Genomic DNA, 16,223 nt, shown 5'->3' with positions numbered 1-16,223 from the left:
ATAATTTTCTTTTTGCAGAAATTAATATAGGTATCAAATGTTTAAATCTGGTACCTTCTAACTACATTATTACTTCCTCATATGGGAGATAGAACTGAATATGCATTAATTGAATATTCTGTGCTATTTGCAGTCAAATACTGAATTTGAAAAACTGAGAAATAGATAGAGGATTGGTGCCTGAAACAGAGATAAAGAGACTTACCTAAAATGACAAGGAGTTGACACCGGGATTTGAACCGGGTTCCCCTGCTTCAAAGTCTGTGTCATTATTTTCAGTCAGTGCCTTTACTCACCGCGCCGCTCCTTCAGGTGAAAGATACATTGATAGAAAGTGACATCTGAAGACGTATTTCCTGAATGCCTCTCAGTGTCAGTGTCCCAGTAAAGTGACACGTCGGACATAACTCCCTATGTGTGGCGATTTCGAGACTTTCCATTCTAGTGCGATTCATTAAAAGTATTTTGATGGCGTTTTTGTGAACATATCAACAGCAAAACAGTCTATGCAGCAAATAAAGACACATTCAGAGTCTTATTAAATATGCATGTGCTTCAAGCAACAATAATGCATTTACTGTATTCTTAACTCAATTCTCAGCACAGGAAGACTAATAAGACAGCTGCAACATGTCAAAGATATCTGCAAAACAGCAACGTTCTTTAATTGGAGTTCTTCAAAGTTTAACTTGGATTACCCAAAACAGACTGTTTTTAGACGATACATGTTAAATAAACAAACTGGCACAAACACTTATTTGGAACAAGGTTCAAGATGTTAAAGCCACCAAAATGAGAGCTTGGTAAATATGCCTCATCTAATATTACAAGTACATTTTAATATACTGTATATTGAGTGCCCGAACCAGGGTCCGTCAACATTCCTTTCAATAGTCTGGATCAAATAATGTAAAAAAAAAATAATAATCCAGGGAAACACAGAATTTGATAGCAGATCATAACCGCTTTGCCCACTCATATCAACATCACCCTACTCGCAACACCCTATTTCATCCTCGGCTCTTTCATATGTAGGATAGCCATGTGCCTACACATAAAAAAAAAAAAGAATGAACTAGCATTCGCCCTGTGTAATATAATTCAGCTAGAGGTGCTATGACCCTGCGTCCACACCGCAAGATGCATACAACCATACACAAACCAAACTGGATCAGCACCCATCAAAAATTGTGAAAGACATACGTTGTGTTTTTGGTCTCCAAGTTTCTTCTTTAATGTAGCAAAAAAGCAGCAACACACAAAACATGAAAAAATATATAATAAATGCCTGACGAAAGGGCCAGGGGGCCTTGAAACGTTGCTCTATTGTGCACATATAAGTGTGTTTCTGCTAACATTTCCTTGCCATGTGTGACGATTTTCTATATTGCTGCTTTTTTGATGCATTAAAGAAACGTGGTGAGATCAAAAGCAAAACCCAAGTCTTGCATTATTTTTGAGTGCTGATCCAGTTTGTTTTTGGTATAACCATGTGCCTACCACAATTCAACTGGCATTTCCATTACTGTATTAGCTTATACCACCTCTCTTGGGGGGGCTTTTCCATGAAGCTACCACGCTTTCCAAGAACAATATCCTCCCATTTCCCCTGAGCCGTCAGCCTCCAGCTTCTGAGCGGGACCTCTTCTTCTAAAACGTCACTCAAATAAATTTCCCTCCTGCACCTTTGTAAAACCCTTTACATATTTGAAAGTTTCCACCATATTCTCATCTCCCCTCCAAGCTGTAAATGTGGAGGACCTTTTGAACTCCACTGTAGTAGATAGTACTAATTTAATTGATCCAGAGTATTTCCCTATGTGCACATCAAGGTGTTATTTCACCAAGATACGCTGCAGGTTATTGCACCAGTTTCAGCTTTAACTGCTGTGCAAGTAAGTCCATGTTTACCTGCAACGGACCTTTGAAAATACCCCCCCCCCCCCCGCCCTTTAATCATTGGATAGTTTCACTTACATTTGTATAAATAATTACAATTTGATGTATTTATGTATGGCAAATAAAATCTGTTATCTGCAAGATAAGAGTTTCAAATCTGTTTTTACGATGTTGCTATAAAATGTATGATATTTAACAATTCATACAGGGGCAATGAGTGGATCACACTTCTAGACCAGGTATTTGAACAAGATAATGTAGTTACCGTACTACTCAAGCAAATTATATAGGGGAAAATAAACTGTTTTTCTGTGATCCTTTTTAATGTACTACAAAATGCCACTGACAACTTTTTCGGAGCAAATATTCAGCATCTTTGACTTACTGAAGAGGGAAGATAATATCCTAAACGTTTATATACATAATATTTAGTCAATAAAAAAGTTATTGTAAAACAGATGAGCCAAAGTATTTAAAACAAACAGCCAAGACTACAAATATCACAATTATTCAAACAGCACACCACCAAAAGTGCAATGGTTGGACCCCATGGTCAAAATGCCTTAAAATGTAGTTAATACTTGAGACATTCTAGATCCATTAAATATTGGGGTTACACTCTGGACCTCATTTTTAAAAAGTTTGTAAAATATTATGCTCTAAAAACAGAGACATTCTCAAATAAATGCCTTCTACTTTGCTGTAAGATTTTTTTTACGTTACTGTACAGTATATGGCGAATCACACGGGTTCTGGGTTTGTCACATTTGATCTGACAAATAATTGTTCTGTATATGGTAAGAGAAAACTAAACTGGGGAAATGGGAAGGGAAGCAGTTATTAAGAGTTGAAAGCGAAACGGTGCCTCTTAAGAAATCTTAATGCACAGTGGATTAAATATACTTCCAATGCTAACTGTATATAATTATGTACAGGCGGGTTAAAAAGTGACAAAGGCTATATAGCTGGCTCTTGTTTCCTTAACCCAGGTTAGGTAGATTAAGCTGCTTCATGGTGCACTCATGCGCAAATTTACAAAGCTTCTCTATTCCATAAAACACTGTACAGCCCATTTAATATCTGTTTGCCCGGACATTTTGCTGTTTGTGAAATGTAACTTCTGAGCTAATTACAGTGATTTTTAACATTCCTTTCAAGCTAACCACATTCTCCAGCCAAGGCTAAACATCGGTCACATGTTTTATGAACGAAACAAGAAAATATACCTGAGAATCTTTTAATCAGTTACATTACCATGTGTTATTAACCAAGAGTGCAGAGCTGCCCGACAAGTAGAAAAGTTTATTACTACACAATACACGTCTTTGATACAAAAAGTACTTTTGCAGCGGGTTCTTGTTCTTCTGCAAATTGTAGTGAATATCTCCAAAAGATGTGCTGACACAGCATTGTTTGTACGAGAAGTGTTTTGCGAAGGTAACCAACATCTAGAATTATTATTCAAAATGAACAGTTATAGAGTTCGTCAAGAAGTTTTAGAACTGAGGGATTTCGGGCCATATTTACTAAGCAATGCTATTCCATAAGACACCCTATTAAAGTGAATTGGCAACAAGGTATCATGTGTCTTCTGCTGCTAGAAAGTGGCTTATGGAATAGACCCTCTTGTTAATATAGGCCGTATTAGTGTTAAGATGCATGAATTGAACGCACGCAGTAGAGTTTTCAAAGCTTTAAGACGTGTTCCAAGGTACTTCTGCTTATATACTAGCCGTAAAAGTGTAGTGGACAAAATATTATCATTAATATTAATACAGAGGACTGGATTCTCTAAAAGCCACTTTGTGGAAAATACATGAGCAAAAGGAAACCTTTTTGATATATATATTTTTCCAGAAGTAAGTCTACATTCACTATCTTCAATATATTTTTTTTTTAAAAATACCTAAACAGCAGTTCATTGCACTTCTGCGGAAAGCTACATTTTATAAAAAATAAATTATAAAAATAAAGTGTTTCTATTAAACTACTCAAATATCTGAAATATAGGAGCAATAATGTAAACTAAAGTCTCTCTCCATATAGTAAATAAAACAGTGGCATGAATAAAATAATGGCACAATGGTTGGTGTCTGATGTTTAGAGAAAAGGCTTAACCATGTCACTGGAAACAAATGCATTGCATGAAGAGGTCAGTGGACATTATTAATAACGTATATGCAGCTATGGCTTGCTTTGAGTCGGACGGCATGAATCAGCTATTTGTTTAGCACCGTACGTTATCCAATCTTATAAAAACACAGGGTCAAAAATTGCATTGGATTTATCAATGTAAACAAACCCATTGTTTTCATTTACATGTTCTATGTTTTTGGCAAGTGTGGTGCTGTGGTTCCCAGTTTGCAGGAAGGAGAACTCTTTACCATATCAATTTCTTCTGCAAGGGTTTCTATTTTTATATGGATTACATAATTTCCATTTGGCCATAGGCAACCTGGATATTCCACTGCAGTTTCCTGTTGATGACAGGCACATGATGGTGCAACTCAACATGCCCCGTTACCCCTGCAACACATGGTACCTTATTGGGGCAGCCCTGCTGCAACGCTCTTACTTCAGTAAAAGACTACACAAAAAGCAAATACACTTTGAACGCTCCCATCTAGGAATGGACACACCAGCTACAAAAACTATTTGCCATTATTTAACATATTCTCTTTATTTTGAAAACAACCTGAATGCTCACATTTGTGATGCATGGACCTCTTGCTCTACAATGCATTACATGCTAATAAAGCTGCATTTAGCACAAATGAGTGCTTTGTATTGGATCACATTATAATGTTCATGTTGTGTGCATATTCTTATGCTAGGTTACTGTATTTTATTGATAACACTGGCTTTGTTTTTTGTCCAGTATTGCTTAGTTTTACATTATGGGTCAATTCTGCAGATTTCAGTATATGGGAATAGGCTATTCCTGTAACAGTCGCTGTTGGTAACACATCATACTTCATTTGATTGCACATAAGGTGTCCTAAAGATTAGCACGGTCCACCTGGACCAGTGCCTTCTGCGTAATGGTGCGTAATGAATAGGTCTGGAACAGATAATAAAATAAAAAGTAATTATGGAATTAATATAAACTGCTGTTTTCTTGCACTATATTGCCTTAGGGAACATGACACCAAATTTTGCTCTAATAAAAGGCCGTAAATGTTTGATTTAAAAATAACGGTTTGCTCCCTTTAGTGAATCCAGTCCAAATCTCTGACATTCGGATAAACCCATCAACTACGTTAATTACAGTAACATTTAAATGATCTTTTTGTGATTGAAACCAATAGCTATGTATTTCAATTCCTTAAAGGAGATTTGTAACAGATTTCATTAGTTTTGATCACCCTATAAATAGGCACGTAAGTTTAAAAGCGGTCCGTCCTTTTTAGCCCCCCTTTTGTTTCCTACAAAATGAAAACCGGAGTTGCTGCGCCCCCCTTCCCCCCGGTTCCTGAGATACTTATGGGTGAAGTTGCTGGATTAAAATATCCCTCATGGGAAACAAAATGGCAGCCAAATTGTGAGCTAATAGGAAGCTGTAACATCATCGGTTGAGGCTTCCTAGTGGATGGCCATTTAAATCCCCTTTAAAAACCAGGAAGCAATACTACAAGCAACGTCACCTGTAAGTACCTTGGGAACCAGGAGGTCCCTGGAGCGGAATAGTGTGATATAGCTCTGGACGACCCCCTAATACCAATCCTGTAAAAAAAAAATGTGGGGTTTGTTAGAGTGGATTGCTCCTTTAATATGAAGGACATTGGCTTCTGAGACTGCATAAGTCCCTAACTCACAACACTGGTTTATAACTTGAGCAGAAAGTTCTGGGGAATATTTTTTACAATTGTCTAGAAATAAAAATGTGTGCACCACCTGCAAAGAAATCAGGTTAAACTGTTAAGGAAAGTAGAATTTTTTAGTTGACGCAACACTACTTTTAAAATATGCAATTCTTTACCTTTAACATTCACAACAGTAACTTGTATTAGTGTATTTGAATGATGAATTAATTTCACATTAAAGCAACAGTGTGGTTCAATAACCACCAACACTTTGCCAGAGTCTCTTTATATACGAGAGCTTTAGGAAGAACTAAAACAGGTCTTATTTTCTTAATGCGGTGTGAATTATATTAAAAAAAACTAATCTCAAAATATAGCACTGATTTCCAAAAATATCTAACAAAAATACAGAACTCCACTAGTTTCACTTGGAAAAGGTTTGCTACGTGTAAAATGTCAGATATTCTTGTTTGTTACTATAAACCAAAAATGCAATTCGAAAAGATGCACATTTTCTTTTGTCTTGTGCAAAAATCAGCCGATTTGAGCTCTTCGGGTTTGAAAATACCTCGGGTAAAGGTTCCAGTTTATATTCCACAGGAAAACCAAAACCATGTGAAGAAGAGGTTTATGCGTTTCATTATTAAATAGCAGGAGTATCCCATATGTGAAAGTAGAAAAAGTACAATTCCTGTTCAGTAACGGTGAGTTGAGTGGAAAGACAGATCTTGATTTGTTTGTTCCGAGTTGGTTTCTGAATTTCAGAGCCTTTTCGGTTTGGAAATGTTCCTGCTCGCTAAATCAGAAGTCGCCTCCCCGTTTCTCAGCGATACATCTTCAGGTTTGTATTCCTGCTTTTGTCTTCTGATTTCTTTATAGCGCAGTGTAATATCTCTACAAATGACAACAAAAGAAATTAGATAGGTTTATTATTATTCAAACTTGGCAATCCCCAAAGTCAAAAACGACTTGAGAATTAAATATAAATAGTATATGAAATCGTGGTGCTCCAGATTTAGGGCAAGTACACAGTATCTGCACAATACATAACTCATGGGTGTCTGAGTGATATGTAATTGTTAGAGATCTCTACAAAACCTGACTTGATACTCGAATTGGATCACCTTGAGACACACTAAAATATTGAGTGTGTGTGTGTGTGTGTGTCTCATTTGCTCTTGGGAGCAATGGTGTTACATTTTAGAAGTAAAGCACGTCGGAGTTTGAACAGATATGAAGTTCAATGAAGTTCATTTAACACTCGTTTACCCGAGAGATGTACAGAAATGGTTATCACCTAAAATAGGGGTGCGCAAAGTGGGGGGTGCAGTGGTTACAGAGGCCCTGCGCTCTTCCCCAAGGCATTAAATTAAATGCCGGAGGTGACGCGAGGCCTCTGTAAATCTCTTACCTGGTCTGAGCTGACTCTTCGGCGACGCATCACCATGACAACGTGGTGTAAAATGGCAACGCATTGCCATGCCGACGCGGCATATGATCATGTGACGCCACAAAGCTCCGAGCTGGTAAGGGAAGAGGGCCGCGAGCAGAGGGGAGAGCGCAAACAGAAAAGTTTGTGCACCCCTGCCCTAAAACATTGTCACTATCTTCCAAACGCTTTTGCATGCACTTTGTACATGGTGGATTGTGAGATTGCCGCAGACACACACACACACACACACCTATTAATGCAAAGGATATGTAACAGAAACTTTCAGTTTTACATTAATATTGATGCAACAAAACCTACAAAAATGCAAAGTGTCAAAAATAATGTCATAATATCATATTTTGTACCTCAATGTCTTTGTTGAATTACTACAAATCTTATACTATATTAGTGAAAGCACTGTATGTTTGCCTGCCTGCCTGGATGTCCGGTGTCCCTAGCGGCAATCTCATTGGTCCCTTGGGCCGCCCGCCCCCGCACACCTCTCATTGGCCTCACACACTCACACCACCCCCCTTGGCCCGCCCCCCACACCTCTCATTGGCCTCACACACTCACACCACCCCCCTTGGCCCGCCCCCGCACACCTCTCATTGGCCTCACACACTCACACCACCCCCCTTGGCCCGCCCCCCACACCTCTCATTGGCCTGAGGCGGAGTGACGGGCCAAAGGTCCACAAAAAAAAAAAAAAAACACACACACACAGTGTCACACACACAGTGTCACACACACACAGTGTCACACACACACAGTGTCACACACACACAGTGTCACACACACAGTGTCACACACACAGTGTCACACACACAGTGTCACACACACACACACACACACACACACACACACACACACACACGCGCGGTGTTACAATTAGCGGGGCTCACAGTGTTAGCAGCACATCTCCCGCTCTCTTCCCCACCGGTCCCGGAGGCTCCGCCTCTTCCTCCGCCTCTCCCTGTTTCCCGCTCTTTCACCCCCCCCCCTCCACTTGGGAGCGGCCGGACGGGTGAGTGAGCGGTCTTCACGTCCCCTCACCCCCCTTCACCTCTCCTCACTCACTTCCCCTCCACCCCCCCGGCGCCGCTACAGTTAGCGGGGGAGCGGAGTGATCATCTCCCCTCACTCACTTCCCCTCCACCCCCCCGGCGCCGCTACACTCAGCGGGGGAGCGGAGTGATCACCTCCCCTCACTTCCCCACCACCCCCCCCCCCCGGCGCCGCTACACTCAGCGGGGGAGCGGAGTGATCACCTCCCCTCACTCACTTCCCCTCCACCCCCCCGGCGCCGCTACACTCAGCGGGGGAGCGGAGTGATCACCTCCCCTCACTCACTTCCCCTCCACCCCCCCCGGCGCCGTTACAGTCAGCGGGGGAGCGGCCACAACACGCTGCCTCCCGCCTCAGATCCACGTGGGAGCTGCCGGACGGGTGAGTGAGCGGCCATCACCTCCCCTCACCCACCCCTCACTACACTTCCCCTCCCTTCCACATCCCCTCCACCTCCCCTCACCCACCCCTCACTACACTTCCCCTCCCTTCCACATCCCCTCCACCTCCCCCCCCCTTAACCTTCCCTCCACCCCCCCTTAACCTCCCCTCCACCCCCCCCCCCTTCACATCCGCTCCACCACCCCCCTTCACCTCCCCTCCACCCCCCCCCCCCTTCATCTCCCCTCCACCCCACCTTCACCCCCACCTTCACCTTCCCTTCACCCCCACCTTCACCCCCCTTCACCTTCCCTTCACTCCCCCTTACAACCTCCCACCACCTCCCCCCCTTCCCACCTTCCCATCACCTCCCCCCTCTTCCCACCACCTCCCCCCCCTTTCCCACCTTCCCACCACCTTCCCACCACCTCCACCCCCTTCCCACCACCTCCCCCCCCCCTTCCCACCACCTCCCCCCCCTTCCCACCCCCTTCCCACCACCTCCCCCCCCTTCCCACCACCTCCCCCCCTTCCCACCACCTCCCCCCCTTCCCACCTCCCCCCTCCTCCCCCCTTCCCACCACCTCCCCCCTTCCCCTCCTCCATCTCCCCCTTCCCCTCCTCCATCTCCCCCCTTCCCCTCCGCCCACCGCTCACACCCCTGCGCCACACAGCCGCCGCACACACTCAACAGACCTGCCACACTCGACACACACCCGCCGCCTCCCACCCACCCCACACACTCGACACACACCTGGCGCATCCTGCCCCTACGCAACAATATCACTGACCAGCTGTCACCCGCACTCGCCACACACCCGCCGCCTCACACCCTAGCAGGACCCCGACTCACAGCCAGCACTCACTACCCACCCGCCGCCTCACACACGCTCACACCCTAGCAGGACACACGCCTCACATTTTCACATCACTTATGTCACCAAAATATACATTGTACTGTGGTGTGTTTACAATAAACCATTTTTATACAACATCGTATTACATTTTCTTCCATCTTTCTTTTCAACATTATTATCCAACCTTTCCAACAAATAGTCACCTATTGTTCCACCATTTATAAATAATACGACCTATTACGCATTTACATCCCGGGCAACGCCGGGTCTCTCAGCTAGTGTATTATAACCATTACAAAAAAGTTTCACCATAATACAATGTTTGTAAATATAAAATGTATGTTTTGTTGTAATAAAAATGTAATAAATATAAAAGAGGTTACAAAAAAAAAAGGTGTCAGCTCACATAATAGGGATAAAATAAAAATCACACATGCCCAGATCCTAATTCCCTGTAAAATTCTTACAAAGGAAAGATCTTACCTGATAAAGAAACGCCAGGCTGTCCATATAAGCACAAGTAGAATACCAAGAATCCAACATTGTGTGACATAGAAGGGCAGAGGAAGGGTTATGGTATAAGTATCATACTTTATGACTATCAGGAACTCCGTCACGGTTATAGCAGCGACCATCCATGCCTGCTGTCCCAGCTTCTTATGGAACTTTCTGAAACAGAGAAGGTTTTCAAACCATGTCAACGCTTTAAATATACTACGCAAGTAACAAGCATGGTAAATCACCACCTTGTTCCAAATCTAATGTGTAGGTTAGCGAACATACCTCAAACACAGCACTTTTATATATATATAAAAAAAAAAACTTATTTAAAAAGGTGCAATACCTTGTAGACATAGAAACAACATTTTGTAAAGAGATTAATCTACTTCTTTAAACTACGTCCATGGATTCGCTCTCCTTCACTACCTCTCTTTTTGGCACACACTGGAAGTGGAGTGTGAATGGTGATGGAGAACATCATTTGCTGTAGGTCCATGCACAGTGGGAAAAGCAAACCTGCCCAATGATAAAACTCAGGAATCAAGCAGATAAGCTCATTGGGATCTCATGTCTCAGGCAGAATCAACAGTCTGAGTATCACAAAGATCAATAAACATACCAATTTTGAACTGTAATGCAAATATAAGTGGCAGAGGAACATCAAGACCCAATGTGAAGAGGCGTGAAAATAGGCGATTGTCGTCTTTTGGACTGGCAGAAAGATGAGGAGCCCACCTATGGCAGACACCAACAAGACGACAACACATGCAAACGGAGGTGTTGGCAGATGTGTATGTCAAGACCTATGAGTACAGGCAGTGTATTGGTGAGGGAATTAGTGCAAGGGTTAGATGGAGTCCAGGCAACTGGGAAGAGTATAGTATTTATTTCAATGCAGAAAATGCACTACAGGCCCTTATAAAATGAACAGGGTAATGGTGCAAGCATTGCATGACTGGTTGTAGAACGCTATGGTCCATGTGGTATTAATGGAGTTAAGTTACCTGATAACTCCTGAGCATCTACTGCTCCACCACCATTCCGAGGACCTATTAGTTGATCTGATTCTCTAGATATTGGGGAGGGGGTATTGAAGGACCCCACTGTTGAAGGGAAACACAATGTTGGACTCCTCCTTGCCAGCACCAGGCACTGCAGGAGGGGAGATGTTTGACTGTCTGCTCTTCAATTACTCAGCAAGCAATGAGAGGCGAGGGAGGGGTCCCACTTCCACCATTAACAATAGTGCCTGTGATTGATGTTAAGATTGTGCTTTATCCTTCACTTTCACTGGTATTAATTTTTCCCCAGCGTAGGAAGATTACTGTGCTCCAGAGGGAGAAGAGAAGGAAAAAGCAATAGAAAAGTGTAATTAGCATAAAGCCCATTTAACAGCCTCTACTTATTTAAAATAACCCCAACGAAAAACTAATCTGCGTACACTTTATACCTCAGCATACAGAAACAAGGGTTCAAAGGATCAAGAATTTAAACATTAATTACAATATGCCACCTGCAGCTATTTTAATAAATTTGTTTTCTGCATTAAATGTCCTTGGCTACAACTTCAAATAAATGCAATTGTTCTCTAAACAATATAGAATGTGTTTATTTATGTATAAAATCCAAATACATGTGGTTTGGGGTTTAACCTAGTAGTAAGGGGACTATGCAAACGTGAAGTAGCCCAAGGTCGATAACATTGCCAGGAGAGCCAGACATTACCTTGCCTTACCCATCTTCCTCATGGACAGATATAACATGAGTCACATTGTAGGCATCACCAAGCAAAGCGGAGTGCTCAAGGTCACTGCTGGAGTGGCCTTGAATACACAGGTATGCAAAACCTTGTAGATGCACAAAACTTGTATACCCAATTGAAGCTAATAAATAGCTTAAAATTAAGGCACTTCTAACATCATCTAAACTGGCAGAAAATGACAAGTCTTACAAAATAAGTGCACAATTTCTACAAATAATAGAGGTCATATTCGCTGTTATATCATGACGAATTGACAAAGCATTATTGTCCACATCGGTCTTTGCAACTTCAGTCAACTGGAAACACTGGAAAGGATTTGGAGAGATGCTAGATGACCAAGACAACCTACAATCAATTATTTGTTAATTGAAAACCGATTTACCATCTTCGTGATAATCCATTAATCATAACAAATGGGCTAGGCCCATGAACTCAGTTCTGGTCAAACAATGGACGTCACCAACCGTGAGAACAGCAGATAATCAAGAACGGATGAAGCAGACAAGATATGAATACAACTTACAAGTCATCCATGAAGTCGTAGATCTCTCTCATTGCCACACCTCCAACATTCACAAAAAAGACGAGTCGTAAAAGGACCAAATAATGTTCCGGCGGCATCCAAAGGACAAATTTGAGGTAAAACGTGTTAAGCTCTGCCAATAAAAACTGTAAATAATAAAAGCGGACGTTAAGACCAGTAATCAAGTAGTTATAATAGAAAGGAGCTTAACAAATAAGTAATATGTCATACAAGGTGCTGGTTCCATATTCCAAGATAGAAGGTACGTCTGCTTAAGACAATCTTTATTCCTCCAAAAAGACCCTCAGCTTCTGATATTTCAAAACTCTTTACTCTTTGGAACTCGAAACTTGAAAGTGAACATTAGATGTAAGCTCTAGTAAGAAACCAACCCGTAGAGCTGGTCACCCTAATAGGCGCCAGAAGACTGACAAAGGAGGGGATGGGGGCCTCAGAGTGCCAAAAGGGAGATGAAGGAAATGGCAAAAAAACAAAAAAAAAGAAGGGCAGAGTAACTAACAGAAATAGAGACGGGGACAAGAGAGAGACAGTTTTTCTGCATCAATGGCCCAATTTATAGTCCTTACTCCATTACATGGGGAACCAAAACATGGCCATCTTCATTTGTGCACTGAATACAGAAAGGGTTCCACCACGGACAAAACTAATCTTTTCGGTGGACCAAGTTTAAAAGGATAGGGAACCACTGTTTTAGTGCTCTAACAATTGATTTTAAGTGATGGAAAAAAAATAATAGGTACACAAATGTGTCCTTACCACAGATATGATGCCACAGACTGCCAACCACCTGCGCAAGTTGGATGCAGGTTTCCATTCAAACTTGACCCAGCTATAGGGTGTGAACTGAAAGGCTATTCTCTTCATCTTACCCCTGGAACAGAAATAAAAATAAATAAATAATAATAAATATATATATATATATCCATTTTAACATCATTAAGCGTTTGAAGTGATAGGAGGTAAAGCCTGTATGTAACTTACATAATTCCCTCATCTGATAATAAGTTTGGTAAATATTAAAAAGTCAATCCCAAAGGCTAGATTAGAAAAATCTTATCAAATGGCTTCCAGAGTATTGGTGGCAGAAACGAGGCTCAACGGAGCTTCACTTGCGACTCCTAACCGCTGGCCACCCCAGCAGCCATATACATCTCTATAGAGATATAAAAGGTATCTATATACATATGGGGAATGTGTGGCTCATTTGAGGGCTTAAGGGCCACACATGCAGCCCTTGAGGTACATCATGTTGCCTACCACCGTGCTAGGTGAGAGTAGCTTTGACAGAGCAATTATTCTTTTATGATCTTGTGGAGAGTCAAACGCAGGAAACTTATTAACCAAGTGAATGACATGACACAGATTAATCAGAGGTTTAAACCACCTCAGATTTGTCAGGTATTTGGGCGCCTAGAATGAAGTTTGAAACGAAGGCAAAAAAGCAGAATTGTATATAACATCACTCAAAACCATATACAAAAAAAAGATCAATTGTGAATCTAGTTTTATTAAGTCCATAGAATGAGGCACCAAAGCATGTACAGAAAAAGTCCCAGATGGCCCTTCCTCACTCTGTTCTAAACTTGTGCAAATTACTTTAGTTGGACAAATCCTTAAATAGAACAACCAAGCAGTATATTTTAATTTATGCAGGAGAAAGTAATTTCTTTTTATGTGGCATTATTTTTGCTTTGGTGTTGAAGTCTGGAAAACTTTTTTTTATAATAGAAGAGACCCGTTAATATAGAATGCAATGTAACCAACTACCGCCCGTCCCATGTACTTGATAAGCACCTCGTTAAGGAAGCATACGAGCAGCTCCGTGGCTGATACTATACACCACATACATCGACCGTGGCCCCTTACAGACACACTTACCAGAACAGCTTCCTACTGTGTCTGTACATTCTTCCTATTTACCAATTACATTGCAAGCTCTTCGGGGCAGAGACTCCTTTTCCTAAATGTTACTTTTATGTCTGAAGTGCATCTTCCCATTATGTGTTATTTGTATTAGGTCACGAGAATTACTGCTGTGAAGCGCTACGTACACTATTGGCACTAAATAAAGATATACATACATACAAATATACATCTTAACCAACTTAAGAGAAGATGCATCATTAAACAAAACCAGTTTGGAGAAGACACTATACATAAAAATGCAAGATGGCATGATAAAAAAAGCATAAAGTATGTGTAGGAGCAAACAAAGACTCAAAGAATTATTCATGTGTGCAATAAAGTGTCATAATTCTACATTACTGAACAAATATGAACAAAGACGCATTAGTCACAAACCAATTAGTTGCAGGCCCCTGTTTACCATTAGGAAACATACCTGTATGTAGGAATATTCCAAAGTCCTTGCCATTTATAAGGTTTCATTGAAAGCCATTTCAGGGTCTTCATGCCACAGTAAATCCCAAATCCATTACAAACCAATACATCCATTATCCACTAAAAGAAAACATTGTATAAAGAATTTTTTTCTTTTTCTCCTTGCAAATGACTAACTACAGGCATTTATGCAAGTAATATTATAGGCGATTGCAGATTATTTTATATTACACATACCGTATTAAAAAAATAAAGTAAAAATGACTTGATTTATGGGATAATTAACTTTTCACTGTGGCTCAGCTGCCTTAAGACAATATCTGGAAAGCTATTTGACTTGGTGTAGTATTATAGGTTAAAGTATATTTTCTGTGTATATTAAATAAATAGTAGGAATTGCAGGTTTCATTACTTACATGATCCCACCAGCATTCACTGAAGTTCGGCAGCTGGTGCTCAAAGCTGTATTCCAAGAATTCAAACATTACACTGATCATCATACACATCCACCAATCACGTATCATTAGTGTCTAAGAAAGTACAAAAACAGGACTGATAAAATAGCTTCATAGCAGCCAATACAAAATGTATACAATTGTTAACAGACTTCAAATGCAAACCCTTACACCGCAAGGGGAAAGGTTAATTAGCTAGGATTATCAACATCAGTAAGGGCAGCATCTAATTTACACAACAGATAAACCTTGGGGGCGAGGGCAGGAGGGAAAGGGGGACCCCTGCTCAGCTTGTGCCATATGAAAAAGTAGTGTGGGTGGGGTACGGTGCTTGGCCTGGGATAATTATATAACAATAAACCAGAGAAAAAGAACCCCAGCTTGGTAAGCACTCAAGTACCACCAAGTATAAGGTTGGTAATAGTGAGGTAATTAAAACTTAATCTTAATAGTAAGAAAATAATAAAATATATTGTATACTTGAGTACATAGAAACAGCGAACAAAACAAAAATATAGGCTAATTAAAATGTTGCTAGTGTCTGAGCAGTGTTTGAAGTGTTGACACTGTTGCACTTAAGGTGTTAATTCCTCCATGTACATTCACAAGGGCAGTGTATATCGATCTTATGCTCCTCCAAATCGGGTATCCAGAGTATTGCTTAGCCTCCCCTGTCTCAGAGACAGTTATATATGTGAGAGCAAATTCATTATATAGCTGTAAACTACATATACATGCACTTTAGGACCATCCCTATGCACGAGTACAGATCAGAGACTCCCGTTAAGTATGTGACTCTTGGCTCTCGACTGGGTTTGGCGCCAACCATAAGTCAGCTGGTAGCTAGTTCTTAAGTATAAGCGCAATATAAGTGACAAATTAACTAGGATATACAGTACTTTGCTAGTTACAACTTAGCCCCCTAGTATTGTAGAGTGTATAAAGCGTATAGGTGTCTCTCCAAGATCCCACAGATAAGTTCTATATAATTACCGTGGGTCTCGATCCTAGCATAAATATCTGTCAATGCTGCAATGCCTAGAATTTGAAAGACACACACTGACAAAGTTGCCACGCAAAGGCTATTTACCAGCTAACTGACAATATGTACATTTGCCTTGCACCAGTGTCACAAAAGATATACTGCATCTCTCCTACACTGTGCTACCCTCCGGGGAACA

The 16,223-nt window shown here is 41.1% G+C and overlaps 1 protein-coding gene across 2 annotated transcripts in view; it reads right to left on the bottom strand.

Moving 5' to 3' along the window:
* Positions 1–2,203: 2,203 nt before the first annotated feature.
* PTDSS2 (phosphatidylserine synthase 2) overlaps positions 2,204–16,223 on the bottom strand; it is a 51,569-nt gene continuing 37,549 nt past the window's right edge. For both annotated transcript variants that reach the window (XM_075567650.1, XM_075567651.1), the window contains exons 7-12: positions 15,004–15,117; positions 14,589–14,707; positions 13,004–13,118; positions 12,227–12,372; positions 9,924–10,109; positions 2,204–6,596 (exon numbers count right to left, since the gene is read on the bottom strand). In XM_075567650.1, coding sequence (XP_075423765.1) covers positions 6,464–6,596; positions 9,924–10,109; positions 12,227–12,372; positions 13,004–13,118; positions 14,589–14,707; positions 15,004–15,117 — 813 coding nt within the window. In that variant the 3' untranslated portion in view covers positions 2,204–6,463. The remainder of the gene's footprint in view (positions 6,597–9,923; positions 10,110–12,226; positions 12,373–13,003; positions 13,119–14,588; positions 14,708–15,003; positions 15,118–16,223) is intronic.

The sequence above is a fragment of the Ascaphus truei genome, chromosome 12 (genome assembly GCF_040206685.1).
Source record: "Ascaphus truei isolate aAscTru1 chromosome 12, aAscTru1.hap1, whole genome shotgun sequence".
Taxonomy (NCBI): Eukaryota; Metazoa; Chordata; class Amphibia; order Anura; family Ascaphidae; genus Ascaphus; species Ascaphus truei.
The sequence above is the reverse complement of the archived record's forward strand: the minus strand, read 5'-3'. Positions and strand labels throughout refer to the sequence as shown.